The sequence below is a fragment of the Lagopus leucura genome, unplaced genomic scaffold, assembly GCF_019238085.1.
Source record: "Lagopus leucura isolate 7727_CA_CO unplaced genomic scaffold, USGS_WTPT01 Super-Scaffold_100001, whole genome shotgun sequence".
NCBI classification, from domain to species: Eukaryota; Metazoa; Chordata; class Aves; order Galliformes; family Phasianidae; genus Lagopus; species Lagopus leucura.
In genome coordinates this window covers 52,143,871-52,160,287 of record NW_024962262.1, presented here as the reverse complement: position 1 = coordinate 52,160,287, position 16,417 = coordinate 52,143,871, and the positions used below count along the sequence as shown (strand labels likewise).

General features: G+C 35.2%; 1 protein-coding gene across 1 annotated transcript in view; it reads left to right on the top strand.

Moving 5' to 3' along the window:
- PRKX (protein kinase X-linked) overlaps positions 1–16,417 on the top strand; it is a 55,295-nt gene that overhangs the window by 24,215 nt on the left and 14,663 nt on the right. Inside the window, exons 2-4 of the mRNA XM_042868069.1 lie at positions 4,316–4,484; positions 8,546–8,809; positions 14,002–14,121. Coding sequence (XP_042724003.1) covers positions 4,316–4,484; positions 8,546–8,809; positions 14,002–14,121 — 553 coding nt within the window. The remainder of the gene's footprint in view (positions 1–4,315; positions 4,485–8,545; positions 8,810–14,001; positions 14,122–16,417) is intronic.

Genomic DNA, 16,417 nt, shown 5'->3' with positions numbered 1-16,417 from the left:
AATGTTAGGGAGTCCAGCTTGTTTTATGCGACTGAGAACACTCATTTTGTGTTTGATACCCAGGCCAAGCTGGTCCCTAGCTGTATTTGCCCTCCTGCCTTTTTGTGTGTTTAACAAGAGAAGGTTACTTACTTGAGAAGATTGTTGACATTCCTTCAAGTTCTGCAATCACATTAAATTTGCAAAGAGGATCCAAAAAATTTATTATTTCTGTTGTAAACCGATTATAAACTGTTGTAAACTGGATTAGTGGTTAGCATTTTGCATGGTTGTTCTGTTTATTCCTTTCAACCTGAAAATTTTGGAATTGTGTTGCATACTGCAGATAGCACAAGCATTCTACGCTGCTTTTGTTACTGGTGGACAGAAACCTGTTTGCTATATGCCTTCAAGGGGAGATGGGGTCTCATCTAGAATGGTGCACTTTGTGAAATTCTCTTGTTTTGAACTGAACGCTAAGTAAAAGTTAGAATATTGTCCAAATATTTCCCTTCATAGCTATATGTAAGGTGTTCAATGTCTAAATATTAAAATGTAGTTCTAAGGGGTGTTTTTTTACCTATCACAGAAGGTGAAATTTAGTCTGTTCAAATACCTGAGCTTTGAGGAAATCAGGACAAAAAAAATTGCACAAGCGTTAATAGAAGTTGTTCCATGACCTTAGTGTCTCCTTCCTGGAGGGCAAGAGGCAGTGGTTCTTTGACACAAGACAAGTAACCATGCCACTTAGCCTCCATTTTACCCACAGCCACTTCACTGCTTCAGTCTGTAAGGTTTTTTGCCATGAATGTGCTTGTGGTAGTGTGTAAAAGCAGAAATGAAATTACATTTCTGTACATTTATACTGCTCTTTTCTTTGAATTTCTGCAAATTCTTGTGTCCTTTGATTCTTATTAATTACTGTTTCTTTGCTTGGAAAAAAACAAAAAACATAGTATCGTTTACCCTTTTATTCTCCAAGAAGAATAGTTTGAGTAAAGAACTTAGTGTGTAAGCAGTCCTCAGTTTAAATTGCAGGACATCACTATTGTTCTTCTTTTGGGTTTTGAGTGTGTATATTGTTTGTCAAAAGCGCTGGAAGAGTGCTGGTTGCGTCTGGATACTATCACTAACAACTGATGTAGGTGTAACAAATCTTCTCAGAAGATCTAAATGGGAGAAAATTCATATCACAAGAAGAGATATATAAAAACAGATGTTGGTGGACTTATTGGTCTGTGAGTTAGAGGGGTTCTGGATTGCCGTTTCGATTTCCATAATGGCTTGGAGTCAGGCTAAAGATGCTGCATGCAGCCAGTCTAAGAATGAGTCTGTTTTGGGAGGTTGTAGGCTCTTGCTCACCTGTGTGGCCTCCTGCTTTCCCGCCAGGCTTTCTGGATGAGGTTTTGCCACTCATCTGTTATTGCGTGCCGGGCTCTACAGCTCCTGGCAGGAGGGCTTTTAAAGAGACCGTATTTCCAAAGTTAAATAAGTCTCTTGCAGATCCTGCTGTAAAAATAGTGGAACATAACGTTGATATCATTATTTGTAAGCATAATTGTTTTTAATGTTAGACCAATAGCAGAGTGAGAATAAAACATTCTAAAATAAAAGTTTCTTGGGCATACATGAAATCATGAAACAGGAGGGCATTAAAAACCTCTGGCTTTCCTCCTGAATATGTTTGTGCAAGATGTCTATTGAAACAGGTACCAAAACATATATGAAAAATGCATTTTCTCATGCAGTAGCTACTGTTACTTCCCCCAAGACAGCATTTGGAAGTCTTTAATTTTTAAGACGATTTTTAGTTTTGATGTGTAATATAACTGTATTTATTCTTGACAGTCTTTTTCAAGATACTTCAACTTGCATTTCAGCTCCTAATTCTGAAATGAGCAAAGGTATTTATTTTCATGTGTCCAATAAAGATGTAAATAATAAGTATTTAGGTCTGGACAGATGGCCATGCTTGGATGTTCTGTTTGTTTTTTTTTTACGGTGTTATTTTTTTGTTTAGTTTCCTGCATAGGTTCATCCACATGAGATTGTTTACAGTTACAGTCATGCAATGTGACTGCATTGCTAAGGGATTTAATTGCATGATAAATTTTCCAGAGTAACCTGGTATCTTACTTTGATATAACAGCAAGCACTGTCTGAGACCTGTTTACAGTTTTTGTGGTTAAGGAGTTGTAATTGAGGACAGGTGGGAATATGTGTTTGTTAGTTCTTTCTGTTTTGGGTGTTTGTTTTCTGTTTTTGTTTTTTAAAGGAGCTTTGATTATTATCTTTTGGATGACTGTAACCCTTGGTGAGTTTGTGTAGTGAGAAATTTTATCTTGAAAGCTGGTTTTGAAAGCTATATTGGTAGTGGAATTGCGTGCTTTTGTAAAACTGAATTGCTGAAGTTGTTAGTTCCTCGTTTGTGTATTTTGTTCTGGTTTTAGTAAACGCTGTGCTCTTAAACAAAAATACAAGTGACTGAAAAGGAAAAAAAAGCGTTAAATAAAATGTAAATGTTTTAAGGAAGTACACATGATGAAAACAAACATTGGAGGGTGGGGAAGGGGACAACGAAACAAACAATGTTTCCTGAATTTGCTATGTGCAAAAGCTCTTCTTTTTTTTTTTTTTTTTTTTTTTTTTCCCTTTTTCCCTTTTTTTTTTTTTTTTTTTTAATGCAGACTTTTTTTTTTTTCTTCCATCCTTCCCCTTTCCACATACATATTCATCCTCTTCACTCTTCACCCCACTACATGTCATAAGGAGTTTTGTTGTAGGAGAGGGTGATCATCAACCCGCTCTGCAGTCAGCTGACGTACCAGCTCATAACTCTGCAACAGGTCACCGGGCTGCCTTCCTACTGTGTGTGTGAGGCAGCAATTGTGAACAGAAGTACAAAATTCGGACAACCTTGGAAGGGACTTCTGAAGAAAGGAGTGGCTCTTTATAAATCGGGACAGTTGACTTGAATGCCAAGTGTGTCTCATTTCGTGGGAAGTACTTCTGTCAGAGAAAAGGATTAAAAATGTGCTGCACCATTCTAGAGGAACCTACATGACATTGTTTAATGAAAATAAAACAATGAGCAACCAGCCACCCAGAGAGCTGAAATGGGAGTTCATCTTGAGATGTGTAACGCTGTACTGCTCACAAATAGGAGTGTGGCTAAACATAATGCTTTTAACTCTGCTTTCTCTGAAATAATACTCAGTTCAGTTCTGTATAGTTATCTGGAGTGCAAAGCATTTAAAGGGAACTTTAATAATTGCTATTTTGCCTGATGAGAAAAACATAGTGCACTATTAAAAACATAGTATGTTTTTGACTGGATTTTATTTGCCTTTTATATTTTTAAGAAGGAGCTGAGAAGGGAATGCATTAACTACAAAAAAAAAAAAAAAAAAAAAAGTGTGAAATCTTCTACTACAGTCAATACAGCAGTGTGGCACTGCAAGGAGATCTTATTGGTATTTATAAGTGAACAACTTTTAAGCTTTTTTTCCCATCGTGTACTGAATCATTTCGCTGGTCTGTAGATATGTAAGGGAATAATCTCCTTGCCTGAATATTTGCTGACAGTTGTTTTCAGTCACTGAAGCCTTGGTAGATTAATATTTTGTATGGTTTGTTTTGTTATCTATCTTGTATATTCTTCTGTGTTTTGAGTTCCTACATTTTAAGCACTAATTTAGCTATCTGGCTTTAATAAATAAGCTATGGAAGTTAAATTGTTATTTTTATTGAGTAAATGTTAAGCCTGTTACAGTTCTTCCTTAGTGGTGATTTTTTCCCTTTATGTAATACATCATGTATATATGTAATTGACGTCAGCTTCTGCTTCCAATCTGAATTAAAATTGATGTCTGAAATTTAAGAGAATGTTTTCCTGCCTTTCTTCTGTACTTGAGAACAGTTTTGCATGTTTCATTTCTTTTGGTTACATTTGAATTTTCTGTATTACACATCAATTTTTTTTGTAGATCTTCTTTAGTCTTTCTCAGGACCAGTTCTCTTCTTGGCAAGGAATGCTTTTAGTATTTATCCAAAGAGTGACAATATCCCAATGTTGTTATTTTCATTAAATATTTCATTCAGTGATATTTTCATTATCACTGAAATACGACAAATTTTTCCCTTACCCTCCCCCCAAAGATGATGTGCGGGAACACCTAATATAATGTAATATTGATGGGGAGGAAAAAATAAAAAAAAGAAATTGAGATCCTATGTTTTTAAACCCAGCAAATTGTCTTGGCTTCTTTTTTTTTTTTTTTTTTCTTTTTTCTTTTTCCCTTCATAAGTTGATGGTTTTCTTTCTTCAATTTTTCAGGCACAGGTACATTTGGACGTGTTCACCTGGTGAAGGAAAAAATGGGAAAACATTACTTTGCACTGAAAGTAATGAGCATTCCAGATGTCATCCGACTGAAGCAAGAGCAGCACGTGCACAATGAAAAGTCAGTTTTGAAAGAGGTCAATCACCCATTTTTGATCAGATTGTAAGTTGTATTGATTTTCTCACTTTGCACTTACACTAATGCATTTAAAGCTAAGTGTTCTAGTGTCTTATTGCAAGCCTTTGTATACTTAACAAACACCAAATGTTTAATTTCTGTTCAGTAATCTAATGTAGGACTTCAAACCAAAGTAGTATGGAAGAATCAAGAATATAAACTTAAGTATCACAATTTAAACATTTAAGCAATGATTTACTAGAAGTTTTTTGTTTATGCTGTCTCTGTAGTAGTTTCTTTTTTTCAAATTACAGCAGAGATTTTCTTAAGGGAGGAAAAAATTATAATTGAAGAAAAGTTAACCTTAGCTTATCAAATTGAGAACTGTAATAATTCTTCATGTTAGAATGGTGAAAAAAATAATTTCTATGTATATATTTACTGTCAGTATATTGATGAAGATACAGTTAGATTTCATTACATCTTTTGAAAACATTTCTGAACTTTTTTCATTGTTGAAGTCACAGCAGCACTTCATATGTTTTGTTATTCCCATATTTGAGGTGTAATTATAGTACTACTACAGATTAAGTAGTTAATAGAGAATACTTTTTTTTTTTAGTTCAGGTCTAATAATTTTATTGATCTCTTTTATTAATGAGAGAAAGGAGCACGCTTCTCTATTCAGTCTTTTTTCATTGGATAACCGAACTTCTGGGTAATTGTACAGTTAATTTACAGTTGCATTTTCTCAAAAATGGGTACAGGGCCATTGACCAAGATTTGTTTTGCATTTATCTGCCTTAACCTCTTCTACTAACGTGAGACAACGTTAGGTTTAGTTAATCTCTAAGCAGAGGGAGTGCAGCTTCCTTCAAGGCTGAGAAGGCATCGAAGAGAGAAGGTGCAAAAGCATGCTAATTATGCTCTTGCTGTGTGGAAAAAAACCCTGCAGGAGGAGTCTTTTTCCCTTGTGAGCTATTGCTGTTTCCAGCACGGTGATGCTATTAGTTCTAGCCAGTGTTCACAAACGCTGCGTATGTGCTAATATCAGTGAAGTGAGTTCTTGGGTATGTAGTATTTGATATGCGTGTAGGAAAGCGAGTTGGAGAGGCTGACAATGCATCTGGTTAAACTGGTTAAAGTATGGGCAGAACAGGAGGAACAGGATTTTACATGTAGACTTATGTACATGTATAAATTCTGTTTAAGAAAGAGAAAGGGAAAAATGCTGCACAGGTCTAGAAGCACAGATTTACAAGTGTGGGAACAGGAAAACTTGACTGAAAAGTCAGGCAGGATCATGAGGATTGATGATCCCAGAGAAGCAGTGGTCAGAAATGCAAATGGACAAGTTTTCTTGGATTTCATTCCTGTCCTGTTTCCAAAATGTAAGGTTGTAAGCTTCAAGAAAGGAATGCAAGTCAAATAGAAGTTCGCTTGTGCGTAAGGCAACAGTTTGTCATGTCTTTCAGCTCTCTTCCTTTTTTTTTTTTTCTCCTGTGGACGTGCTGTGTGTGGTGCTGCATGATCTGTGCTGCTTTTTTTTTTTTTTTGTCTGTGTCCCTTGGCAAAAGAGATTTAAAGCAACCCATCTGAAATGAATTAGTTAAATTTTAAGTTGTGTTTAAATATTATGTTTGTGTGCTTTAGGTTAAGCAAGCATTTATGGACAACGAACACTAACTTTTTGACAAAGGGCTGTTCCAAGCCTCCTACTTTCTTTCTTGATACACATGTTTCTTCCATTATTATTATTATTTTTTTCTACTAGCACTGATCAGAAAAAAGAATAATATTTTGTATAGTTCTGTTTCAGATCCTCTCAACCGTATTATTTTCATATATTTATTGTGTTCCCATTTAGTGTCACTAACTTAAGCACAGGTAGTATTACCCTCTGGCTACAAATCAAGGATTATGTGCCAGTGCAGCTTAATTCTATTTTTTGTAGCACTTTATGATGAAGACTTTTAAAGGTATTGCTGCACATCATCTATTTCTGGCAATCATCCTTCCTGTATCTTCTCATATATAAAACCTTCAAGATTTTTTTTTCCTTTTCCTGTTGCATTTAAGAAAGAACATAGACAGAGGATCTTTATCAGTTTGCAAACAGAGAAGTTAGTTATCTACTATACTCTTAAGCATTTTTTTTGGGGGGGGAAATGCTTATGTTCTTGGAGAGCTGTTCGTTGGAGACTCATAGTCAATCTTTATTGATACATTTGAGTGAATTATCATAATTCAGTGGGTTCAGCAGTTCATATGGTACTGTGATTTTAACATGAATCTTGACATTTCAAGAAAACTAGAATTAATAAATCTAATCTCTCAGCAGTCTTATTTTCTTGGTTGTCCTGTAAGTATCAAGAAAGAATATCTTATTGAGGAAAAGTCACTCTTTGGTTTGGAAGCTTGGTTTGCTGTTTATCTTTCTTATCTTTCTTGCTTATCTGTCTTTCTAGACTTACTAGCTTGATTAGGAACCAACAAATAAAAAATACTTGATTTTTTGGATTTTTTGATACTACAGGAGAGTTAATAGAAGCTGAAATAACTTTCATTCTTCTGCCAACAGAGTGCATGGAGATACAGTGTTCTTTTTTTACTGTTACTGTGATAGGGATATTTGTTTGTTTAAAAATGGTAAAATATTCTTCTAGGCATTATCAAATACTGTTATTTTTTTTAATTATTATGTTGCATTTGGATATGTGGTATATGACTTCATTGATGTGGGTAAAAGAAAAACAGCTTAGCTCAGGGGAATGTGAGACAGAAGATTCTGTATTCTATATAAAAGTATTTGCAAACCATGTGGAGTTATTTTCTTCATCCTTGATTGTTCTTTATTGCACTTAATGAGAGAATGTATCACAGTATTTCTTAAAGAATTCATAAAATTTCTTAAAGACAACAATCTGAACAAAAGAAGGTTCTCAGTAGGTTAATACTGAGACTCAGAAATGAAAGAATGCTGGTATTTTTTACTTTTCTGTTATTTTTGCTAAAGATAGAAGAGAAAGCATTGTGATCTTATGCTTATTTACTAACTTCATTTCTGTTGAGGTTCTATGTTTTTATATAGGAAGGAATAAGCAAAGGGAAGGAGAGCACTCTGGTGTCCTCTGTGTGAATATATTGACAAAAATATATTTATGAAGGCAGCTTATGCTCTTCCCCCCACATTACTTCGGCAGTATTCGATTAAATGAAATACAACTGTGAGAATTGTTGGGTCTTAGCAGACTAGCAGTATATGAAATCAGTTATTAGGTGCTTAGCAGATACTTGTTTTGTAAAAGGCAAAGGAATCTATCAGTTTCCTGTTTAAAGTGTTTGCTGTGCACATTCTGAACTATCTGTTATTACTTTTCATGTTAAGTCTACTGCTTAAACAGCTGTTAGATAGTCCTAGATTTCTTTGGGTTTTACTGGTTGCACAGTAGTAACCATAAATAGGTAGGTTGATCTACAAGTAATGCCGCCTGTATATTTCCATGGAAACTACAACAGATACAAAGAGCACAGTAACACTACTTAATAGAGCAAATTCTCGGCTACAGAACAGTACTTTTCAACATCGTCGCTACCATTAGCTGTGCATTTTTACCAGTGGTGAGCAAAAGCCTGCGTGCCATGCTCATGAAAGTCTGTACAAGCAGAAGTGACCCACTGTTGCTACTGCTGGAATGCACCACCTCACTATACTGACATCCACTGTTTGGTCTTCGTAAGCATTTGTAAAGAGCATCAATGGGTGCCATTTTTTCCGCATGGAGGAATTCAGTTCCACACCTTTGCTCATCTACACTTGCATGTGAGACACCGTTTTGTCAGACTGCCTCCCTGCTGCCATTGTTCCCACAACAACAAATTCTAATGGGATACTGGTGGAAAGGTTCAGCCTCTACTGCCATACTACCAACAGCCACCTCTGATGTCATGGGCCAACATGTTAAAAAAGAAGGCATTACTTTCAGAGCAACCCTTGTATATTATCTGCATACTTGGGGCAAAAGAATTCAGTTGACAGAAACTTAATTCTGAAGCAAATTACTGAGATAATTTGTTTATTCAGTAAAATAATATTTTTATTACAGATTCTGGACCTACCACGATGAACGTTTTTTATACATGTTAATGGAATATGTACCAGGAGGAGAACTGTTTAGTTACCTGCGCAACATGGGGCGTTTCAACAACAGCACAGGACTGTTTTATTCAACAGAAATTATTTGTGCAATAGAATACCTGCACTCCAAAGAAATAGTTTACAGAGACTTAAAGCCTGAAAATATATTACTAGACAAAGAAGGACATATCAAGCTTACTGATTTTGGATTTGCTAAAAAATTGGTGGATAGGTAAGTACACTTTTACTGTTTAACATACAAAAATTAGAGTTGGAAAAGTTTGATTTCAGAGCTAAGCATTTCACAAATGTCAAGTCACATAATAAAAAGAAAGTGGGCTTTCTTGAAATCACTGCAACACCTTAGGCTTAATTAGGAGCAGTATCACAGGTGAGCAACTGTAGGAAAATATTTTTATATGCGCACATTTGTGTATTTGGGTTTTCATTAGTCCTTTTGTAAAAATAGACTTCAGTAATGTAAAATGGTGAGAGAATGTTTGATCTCTGTGTTGATACGTTGAATAGGATACAGTCTTCTAGACAAGTTAAATTACTAAATGCTTTGTAACTGCTGTTTCCTTCGGATTTCTTTTTAAAGACATTTTTGGAGATATAGTAATATTTTTAAGCTGGACACTGTTTTCATAACCTTGTTGTTAAAATGAAACTAACATGTAGGGGCCAGGTTCAGCAAAAATAATTTATTTAACTGATTTCTACAGTACTGTAATCCCTTTTACTAGCATTATGTAAACGTTTTGGCAACGCATAGTTTTCTCTATTATTTCTCTGTTCTCTCTGTTCAAACTACTCTTCCAGAGTTACGCGTGTTTAAAAAAAAAAAAAAAAAGTGAGAAAAAAGTGTTATTAGATTGAACATAAGGGAAAAATAAATAGCTGTCAAGTTAGAAAATTTGCCTTTGTAAGGTTTGATGTCATACCTAGTGCTGTCTCTTTAGAGACCCTATCCAGTTGTTCTAGATGAGATAAATGGATGATTCTAGTTGAGTTAAATAGTTAATCATCTTCTCACTCACCTGTTAGCTGCTACTTTTCCTACAGGTCGTGTGGGGGAGCTTTTCCACAGCATGTGGGGGAAGTCTAAAGGAATGTTTTGAAATGAAGGAACTGTGAGAGCTACTTTTAACATATCTCTTAGGGCATAAAAATCAGATGGGACAGATTAAATCATGTTACAGTGGTCATAAAGGTTGCTTCCTGTGTGCTACAGGCTTCCGGTGCTGTGTTTTCTCAGCACAGTAGAATGCTAAGCAGAAATAAATAACACCTGTTCACCCTTGGAATTAAAAGTTCTTTTTTAAATTCATAATGTTTTAGTACCTGCACATTTGCTTGAATTCAGTTCCTAGTGAGCTAACAGATTTATACAGATTGACATTAAAAAAAACAAATTCTGATGTAAGTTGGAGCCTCTCTTAGTAAGACATCTTTGTGCTAATTTTTATTCCCTCCTTTTTAGATGTAGATGCTGCCACTTAGTGGTTATTCCTAATTTGGATTTCTGTGGATTGAAGATAGGTCAGGAGTAACTGGTCGTATCACATGATAGTTCAAATGAAAGTTTATCTTTCAAACTGAAAGATGAATCTATGAGTCAATTTGTTCCAATACATTTTAAGAAGTATTACTGTGCATGTAAATGTATGACAGCTAATAGAAAATACAGAGCACAGTTGGGTGGAGTGAGGACTTTTTCATGCTGAGTCTTTTTTCTTTTTTTTTTTTTCTTTTTTTTTTTTTGTAACTACATGCTATTCCTACCACAAAATCATTTTGCACAGCATTGGTTTTGTCACTGTAAAAATACATATTGAATACATGTTGTTAAAAACAAAAGAAAGAACAACAAAAAACACACCCCAGCTATCCACTTACACACTCCAGTTGATTATGGTTATTTTGTTTTATAGACTATTTTTATTTTATAGACTATTGTGTATAGTAAACATCTAGATCAATACAACATCTCTGCATGTGAACCTTGTGAGTCTATATATGTGTATATTATCATGAAAACGAAGAGAATTTTTGTTTTTTTTAAACAAGTGAAGATGTTCCTAAAGGATGGAAGACATGATTTGTGAAATAAATTGTAACATAAATTGTTGTCTGCACAAAGCCTGAATAGTTACATGTTCTTGATGTACATTACTTCACATAAATGATTCTGTAGTACTTAATTTGAGGTTTTCTAGACTCACACTTCTCTCTTCCCATTATGGTGCACAAAGAAATAAAGTTTTCTATGTACAGTTTAAAAAAAAGAAAAACAACTGTAGGGCAGAATAAATCACTGTTATTGTTAGGGTATAGGAAAGATTTGCTTTGAGCTTTATAGTTGTTGTGGTTATAGATATTTCTTTTTATGGAAAGGGCATACCACTACTCAGGAATAAATACATCAAGTAAACATATTTCTGATTGTTCTCACAATTTTTTATGTGATATTTTAGAGGAATGTACAAAAGTAAAGTTCACAGATTTGCATTTTTATGCACGTTTTACTTAGTTTTCTGAAATTTTCAAGAAAAAAATAGGTTTGTTTTTAATGGAATGTTGTTTACTGTTAATTTTATATTCCTCAGCATAAATCCCATTTAAAAAAAAAAAAAGAAAAAAAAGTAATAACGTAAGTGGTTAAGTTTAAAGCATTTTGCTACACTTCTTCACTCTTCCTTAAAGTGGTTCTGCCTCACAGCAGTTCTTCATAGTGGACTTGAACAGAGAAAACAAAGGCAAGATGCAGCAAGTCTTGTTCTTATGTAATTGTCTTGTGCGTCACTGTAGAAGCAAGAATATCCTGCAAAACAAACGTTTGAGGGCTGGAAACAAAGCCATCTCCATTGAATTGAATTATGGAGAAACTTCCAGAAGGCAACACGAAAAAGGATGTTACTTATCTCTGGATCTTGTGTGAGAAGATTTGCAGGGACAACAGAGATGGAGACTAAATAATGTAGAACAATACAATATAGTAACCAGCTTCTTCAAATGAGACTGTTAACAAGTCTGACAGATGCTATTTGATAGCTTATCTTTGTTATGAGAGTATATTTAGTTTGATTTCCTGATTTTAAAATTACGTGTTCAATATTATCAATTATTGATTACCTACTTATTAGCTCTTACCCTGAAAACCCTTAGCAGTGAAAATTTTGAAGCAATTGGAAGGATCTGGACCATTCTTTTTTTATACTCTATAATTTTTGTCCAAGAAAAGGCATCTAGAGGCTCAGATGAAATACAAGTGCTGCTCCGAAAGTAATGCCTCCTGTTTTATTATGTTGACCCACAATGTCAGAAGTGGATGTTGGTGGTATGGTACCAGAAGTTGATCTTTCCCACCAACATTCTGTTACATTTCATTGCCACGTGACAGATGGCAGTAGAGGATAGTCTGTCGAAATGGCAGCTGACATGGAGGTGTAGATGAAGTAAAGATGTGGAACAGAATTCTTCCACGCAGAATAAAAAATAGCACCCATTCCTGTTCTTCAGCTTTTGCTGAATGTCAATGGGGACCAAACAGTGAATGAAAGGACAGAGAGGCAGCAGGTGGTGCATTCCAGCAGTGGCACCAGCAATAGTGGGTCACCTCCACTGGTGCAGACCTATATGAGCACAACATGCAAGCTCTTGTTCATCACTGGCAAAAATGCAGAGAAAATGGTTGTGACTTTGTTGAAAAGTAGTGTTTTGTAGCTGATAATTTGCTCTGTCAAATAGCGTTATTGTACTTTTTGTTTTGGTTGTAGTTCTCATAAAAATAAATAGGAGGCTTTACTTTCAAAGCAGCCTGCATAATAATCAAAATAATACTTTATACATTTTCCAAAATACAAAGTGGTTTGTTACTTGACCAACAAGAGAGTACATAAGTCATGATCATGTGGAACGAATACACAACTTGTGAAGACACCAATTACTGGTAGCTGTTTACTTGCAGGATGGGCTAAATAAACATAAATAAAAGTTTATATACTGGATTGTAATACAATGTCTTAAATTTTAGGAGGAGAGTGGTCATAATCTTTTCTTTTAATGATAGATAGGCATTATCTTGGCAACTGCTAGGTGGCAGCAGTGCGTAAATAGTGCTGTATGCAGGAATTTTCTTGAATGCTGTTGATTTAGAAAGTCAGTTTATATTTTCCATCAATTTAAATTATGCCATCCATTTGTCGTTAAAAATTGAAGATTTATTCTTACACCAATGTGTAGTGGCTTCAATAGTATGTACAGTATACCAGTAACATGCTCAGTTTAGCTGTGGAGTTATTTGCATTTGCTGTTTTAAAATTAGGCCTAAAGAAATTCAACTCCTTGCATCTTGGATTTTTGAAAATTATGACTGGTTATACAGCTTGTCTAATCCTAATTCCTAATATTTTAGGAATAACAATATTTTTTTAAAGCTCCGATTAAAGTAGTTCTGCAGTCTTAGAAAAGCATTTTATTTAACCTCCTAAACAAAAGATAAACCAAAAATGCTGATAGATTGAGGTGCCGTAATAAAAATTTTGAACATTTCCTTCTGGTTGTGAAGAAGGTAGTTTAAATTAAGTAGAAAAATGGAAGGAAAAGAAAATAGGGAAGTTGAAAGATGTATATATGGCTTTTTAAAGGTGATTGCTATTCATATTAATGTGTTCATTACCACTTTTCCTTGGAGAAAAGTCATATTGCATTATCAGAGTTTCTTTTTTTTCTATAGACTGTGTTTAAAAATAAGTTGTGATATGAAGCCAGGCAAATTCTGCACAAATGTTTGTACAAATAAAAGTTCCTGCATAGGTTGGTCTGAAAGTAATGCTTCCTATTTCTTTTCATGGAAATTACAATAACTACAGAGAGCACAGTAGCACTATTTGATAGAACAAGTTCTCAGCTACAAAACAATAGATTTCACCATGGTCACCACCATTAGCTATGCATTTTTGCCAGCGATGAACAACAGCCTGCATGCCACACTTGTTAAAATCTGCATGGCCATCTGGAATACGAGTTATCTTTCACATTGCTGTTGCCGCTGCTGGGCCTGTCAAATGTCTGCAGCTTACAGGGTGAAAACTGCTGTTAATGATCTCAAAACAACATGTAGCCTAATGGGTATTGTACCATGCTAGCAGCCAGAAGGCTGAGTTTACTGGTGTCTCTTGCAGCCAAGCAGTTTCTTAATTTCCATATTTTTATTTATATGCCAGGTGAACAGGATCATGATACAGCAGTCTTCTGAGATCTGTAGAGGTCTTCCTTTTCTTTTATTCCTATATGTAATAAGTAATGCAGACACATCTTGAATGTTTCCTGTTTGTTTGTTTGGTTTTTTTTAATTGTAATTTTAGTTCCAATTCAGTCTAATTTTATTATTGTATTTTATGTTTTCTGTTTTCCTCCCAGAACATGGACACTTTGTGGCACTCCTGAATACCTTGCACCAGAAGTCATACAAAGCAAAGGTCATGGGAGAGCTGTGGATTGGTGGGCCCTGGGAATTCTTATATTTGAGATGTTGTCAGGGTAAGTGATAGTGATTAATATATCACAGTAATACTGTGTCAAAGATAAGGTTATGATTCTTTACTAGTTCTGTTTGTGATACTCTGAAGATCAGATTTGGGTTAAGTTTGTTATTAATATACCAATTTTCAATTTTTTGTCTTTGAAGACAAAAATTATGGTGCTGTATTAAAAACAAACAAACAGAAAACTGCCATTACTGGCAGGGTATTTGTGGGAGAGGAAATTACCCTTTTTAGGTAATTCCTTTTAGTATATTAAGTACTTTTGTTTAGTAGCTGTTTTTTTCCTAATCTCTTCTGGACAAGAGTTCTGTTAAAGTTGGCATTTTTATATGCAAAACCATAAAAAGATGGAGACAGGGAATACTGTTTTTCTCTGAAACTTCTGTAACCAGTTTCTAGCATAGCAAAATAACAGTTGCAGTGAGAACTTAAGTCTGTTAATAGATAGATGGAAAACAGGAAGACATATGTCAGTGCAGTTTGGTTTTCTTTAAACCAAAGCAAATAGGGAAAAGGTTAAACAGTCTATTTCATAATCCATTTTCTCAAATGTTATTTCTGGTGTCTTGAAATTTCTTGAAATTTCTTTTTTCACAGAAGATACAAATTGAAATGAGATTTTTCTCAGCATTAATATAAATAACTGCTTCTTACTCTAAGCATTAGGCGGATAAAAGTAATTGCCTGACTTTGCTCTGATTTAAAAAACAGATATTTGTATTTTCAGTAAAATAAATAACAGGGCTAGAGAGAAAGTGAATTTGTGCATGTGTACAAACAAGGCATCCATATGCTTCTCCTCACTTTTAAAAAATGTTAAAAATCAGGTTTGTCATTGTTGCTGCCATAGAGTAAGTACAGATAAAAGCTATGTTTTCGTAGCTTACAAAGAAACTGTGCATTTCAATAAGTGTTTGTTAGAACAACTTCTTAGAATATCCGTCCCAGTGCGCTCAATGCCTTCTCACAGGCTGAGCGTGCATCAGGTTGTCATTATGGCCTTTCATTCTGAATCTTCAGCCCCATAGAGAAAAGTGAAAACAAAAACTTCCTTCCCTGGATTTGATCTTCCTTTTCTGTGACGTGCCATTAGCTCAGGGCTGTGGTGCTTGAACAAAAAAATTGATTGCATGAGCAGACTGTCAGTGGCTCATTGCTTCAGAGCTTCAGTATACAGTGAATGTTTGATGTGAATGAGCCCACCCAGTGCTATCCGCATTGTGTCTGAGGACAATGCTGCAGCCCACAGCTTGGTTTCTTAAAGTCCTGAAGATCTGAATATGCATTTGCTGTGGAGCTCAAGGCGGAAAAAGCGTAGAAATGTACTAGGAGTTTCCTACTGACACAGGCAAGGTTGGCTGACTCATCTAACAAAAAGTATTTGATATAGGCTGATCTGTATCAGGCTTCACCTTCCTTCCATAGCTACCTGTATGGGTGGGATTCTCTTCTTACTTCTCAGAGGGATGAATGAAAGAAACAAGATTCCCAACAGTCCTTTTGCTGTTATTCTGTCTTAGACAGCATGAGGATAAAAGTGTCTGGGGCAATAACATTAGCTCAGATGTTACTATCTCCCAGTGGTCATCTGAGTGATTTAACTTCCTTCCACGGGATTTGGTGGGGGACCCCTGAAGTGCAAATCTGGCAGTTTTCCCTTTTTTTCATAACTCAGGTAGCATAGTAGCGGAAATGGTTTCCTAAGTTAATGTAGTGAATGGAGGTGATATTCAAGCACGATCTCATCTGTGGAGTCAGTGAGATCTCAAGACTCGAGAACATTGAACTATGTTGCATGTTCTGCTGAAATATAACGGGTATATATTTTACATAATGGGTGCAGCTGCAGTCATTTCTAGCTGTAGGATTTTCTGTGACCTGACATTGTGTGATGAGGTTTTGGTTCCCTCAAGCTTAATAGGAATATTTCAGCTATTGAGACTCTTAACTAATAGAGATAAATGATGTGTTTTCTAAAAGACAACTGAGATCTTGCATTGGCTGATTGACAAAGCAGCTGCTGTCGGCAAGTGGTTTTGTAACAGTCTGTCTTTTACTACAATATTTCTGATTTAGTAAAAATATTTGTGTTTAAATGCTCTCCATAACAATGTACACATGCTTCATTTCTTTAGTGTTTGTTTGGGGTCTCAGTCCACGTCTGATTGTTCTAAAATTCTGAGGTTTGTGGTCAGGGGATTCAGGGGAGCAGAGACTGTGTTGTCCGTCTTTTATTTAAAACAAAATGTTACCACACAGAGTAAATGCTTTTAGCATTTTATCAGCTTTTC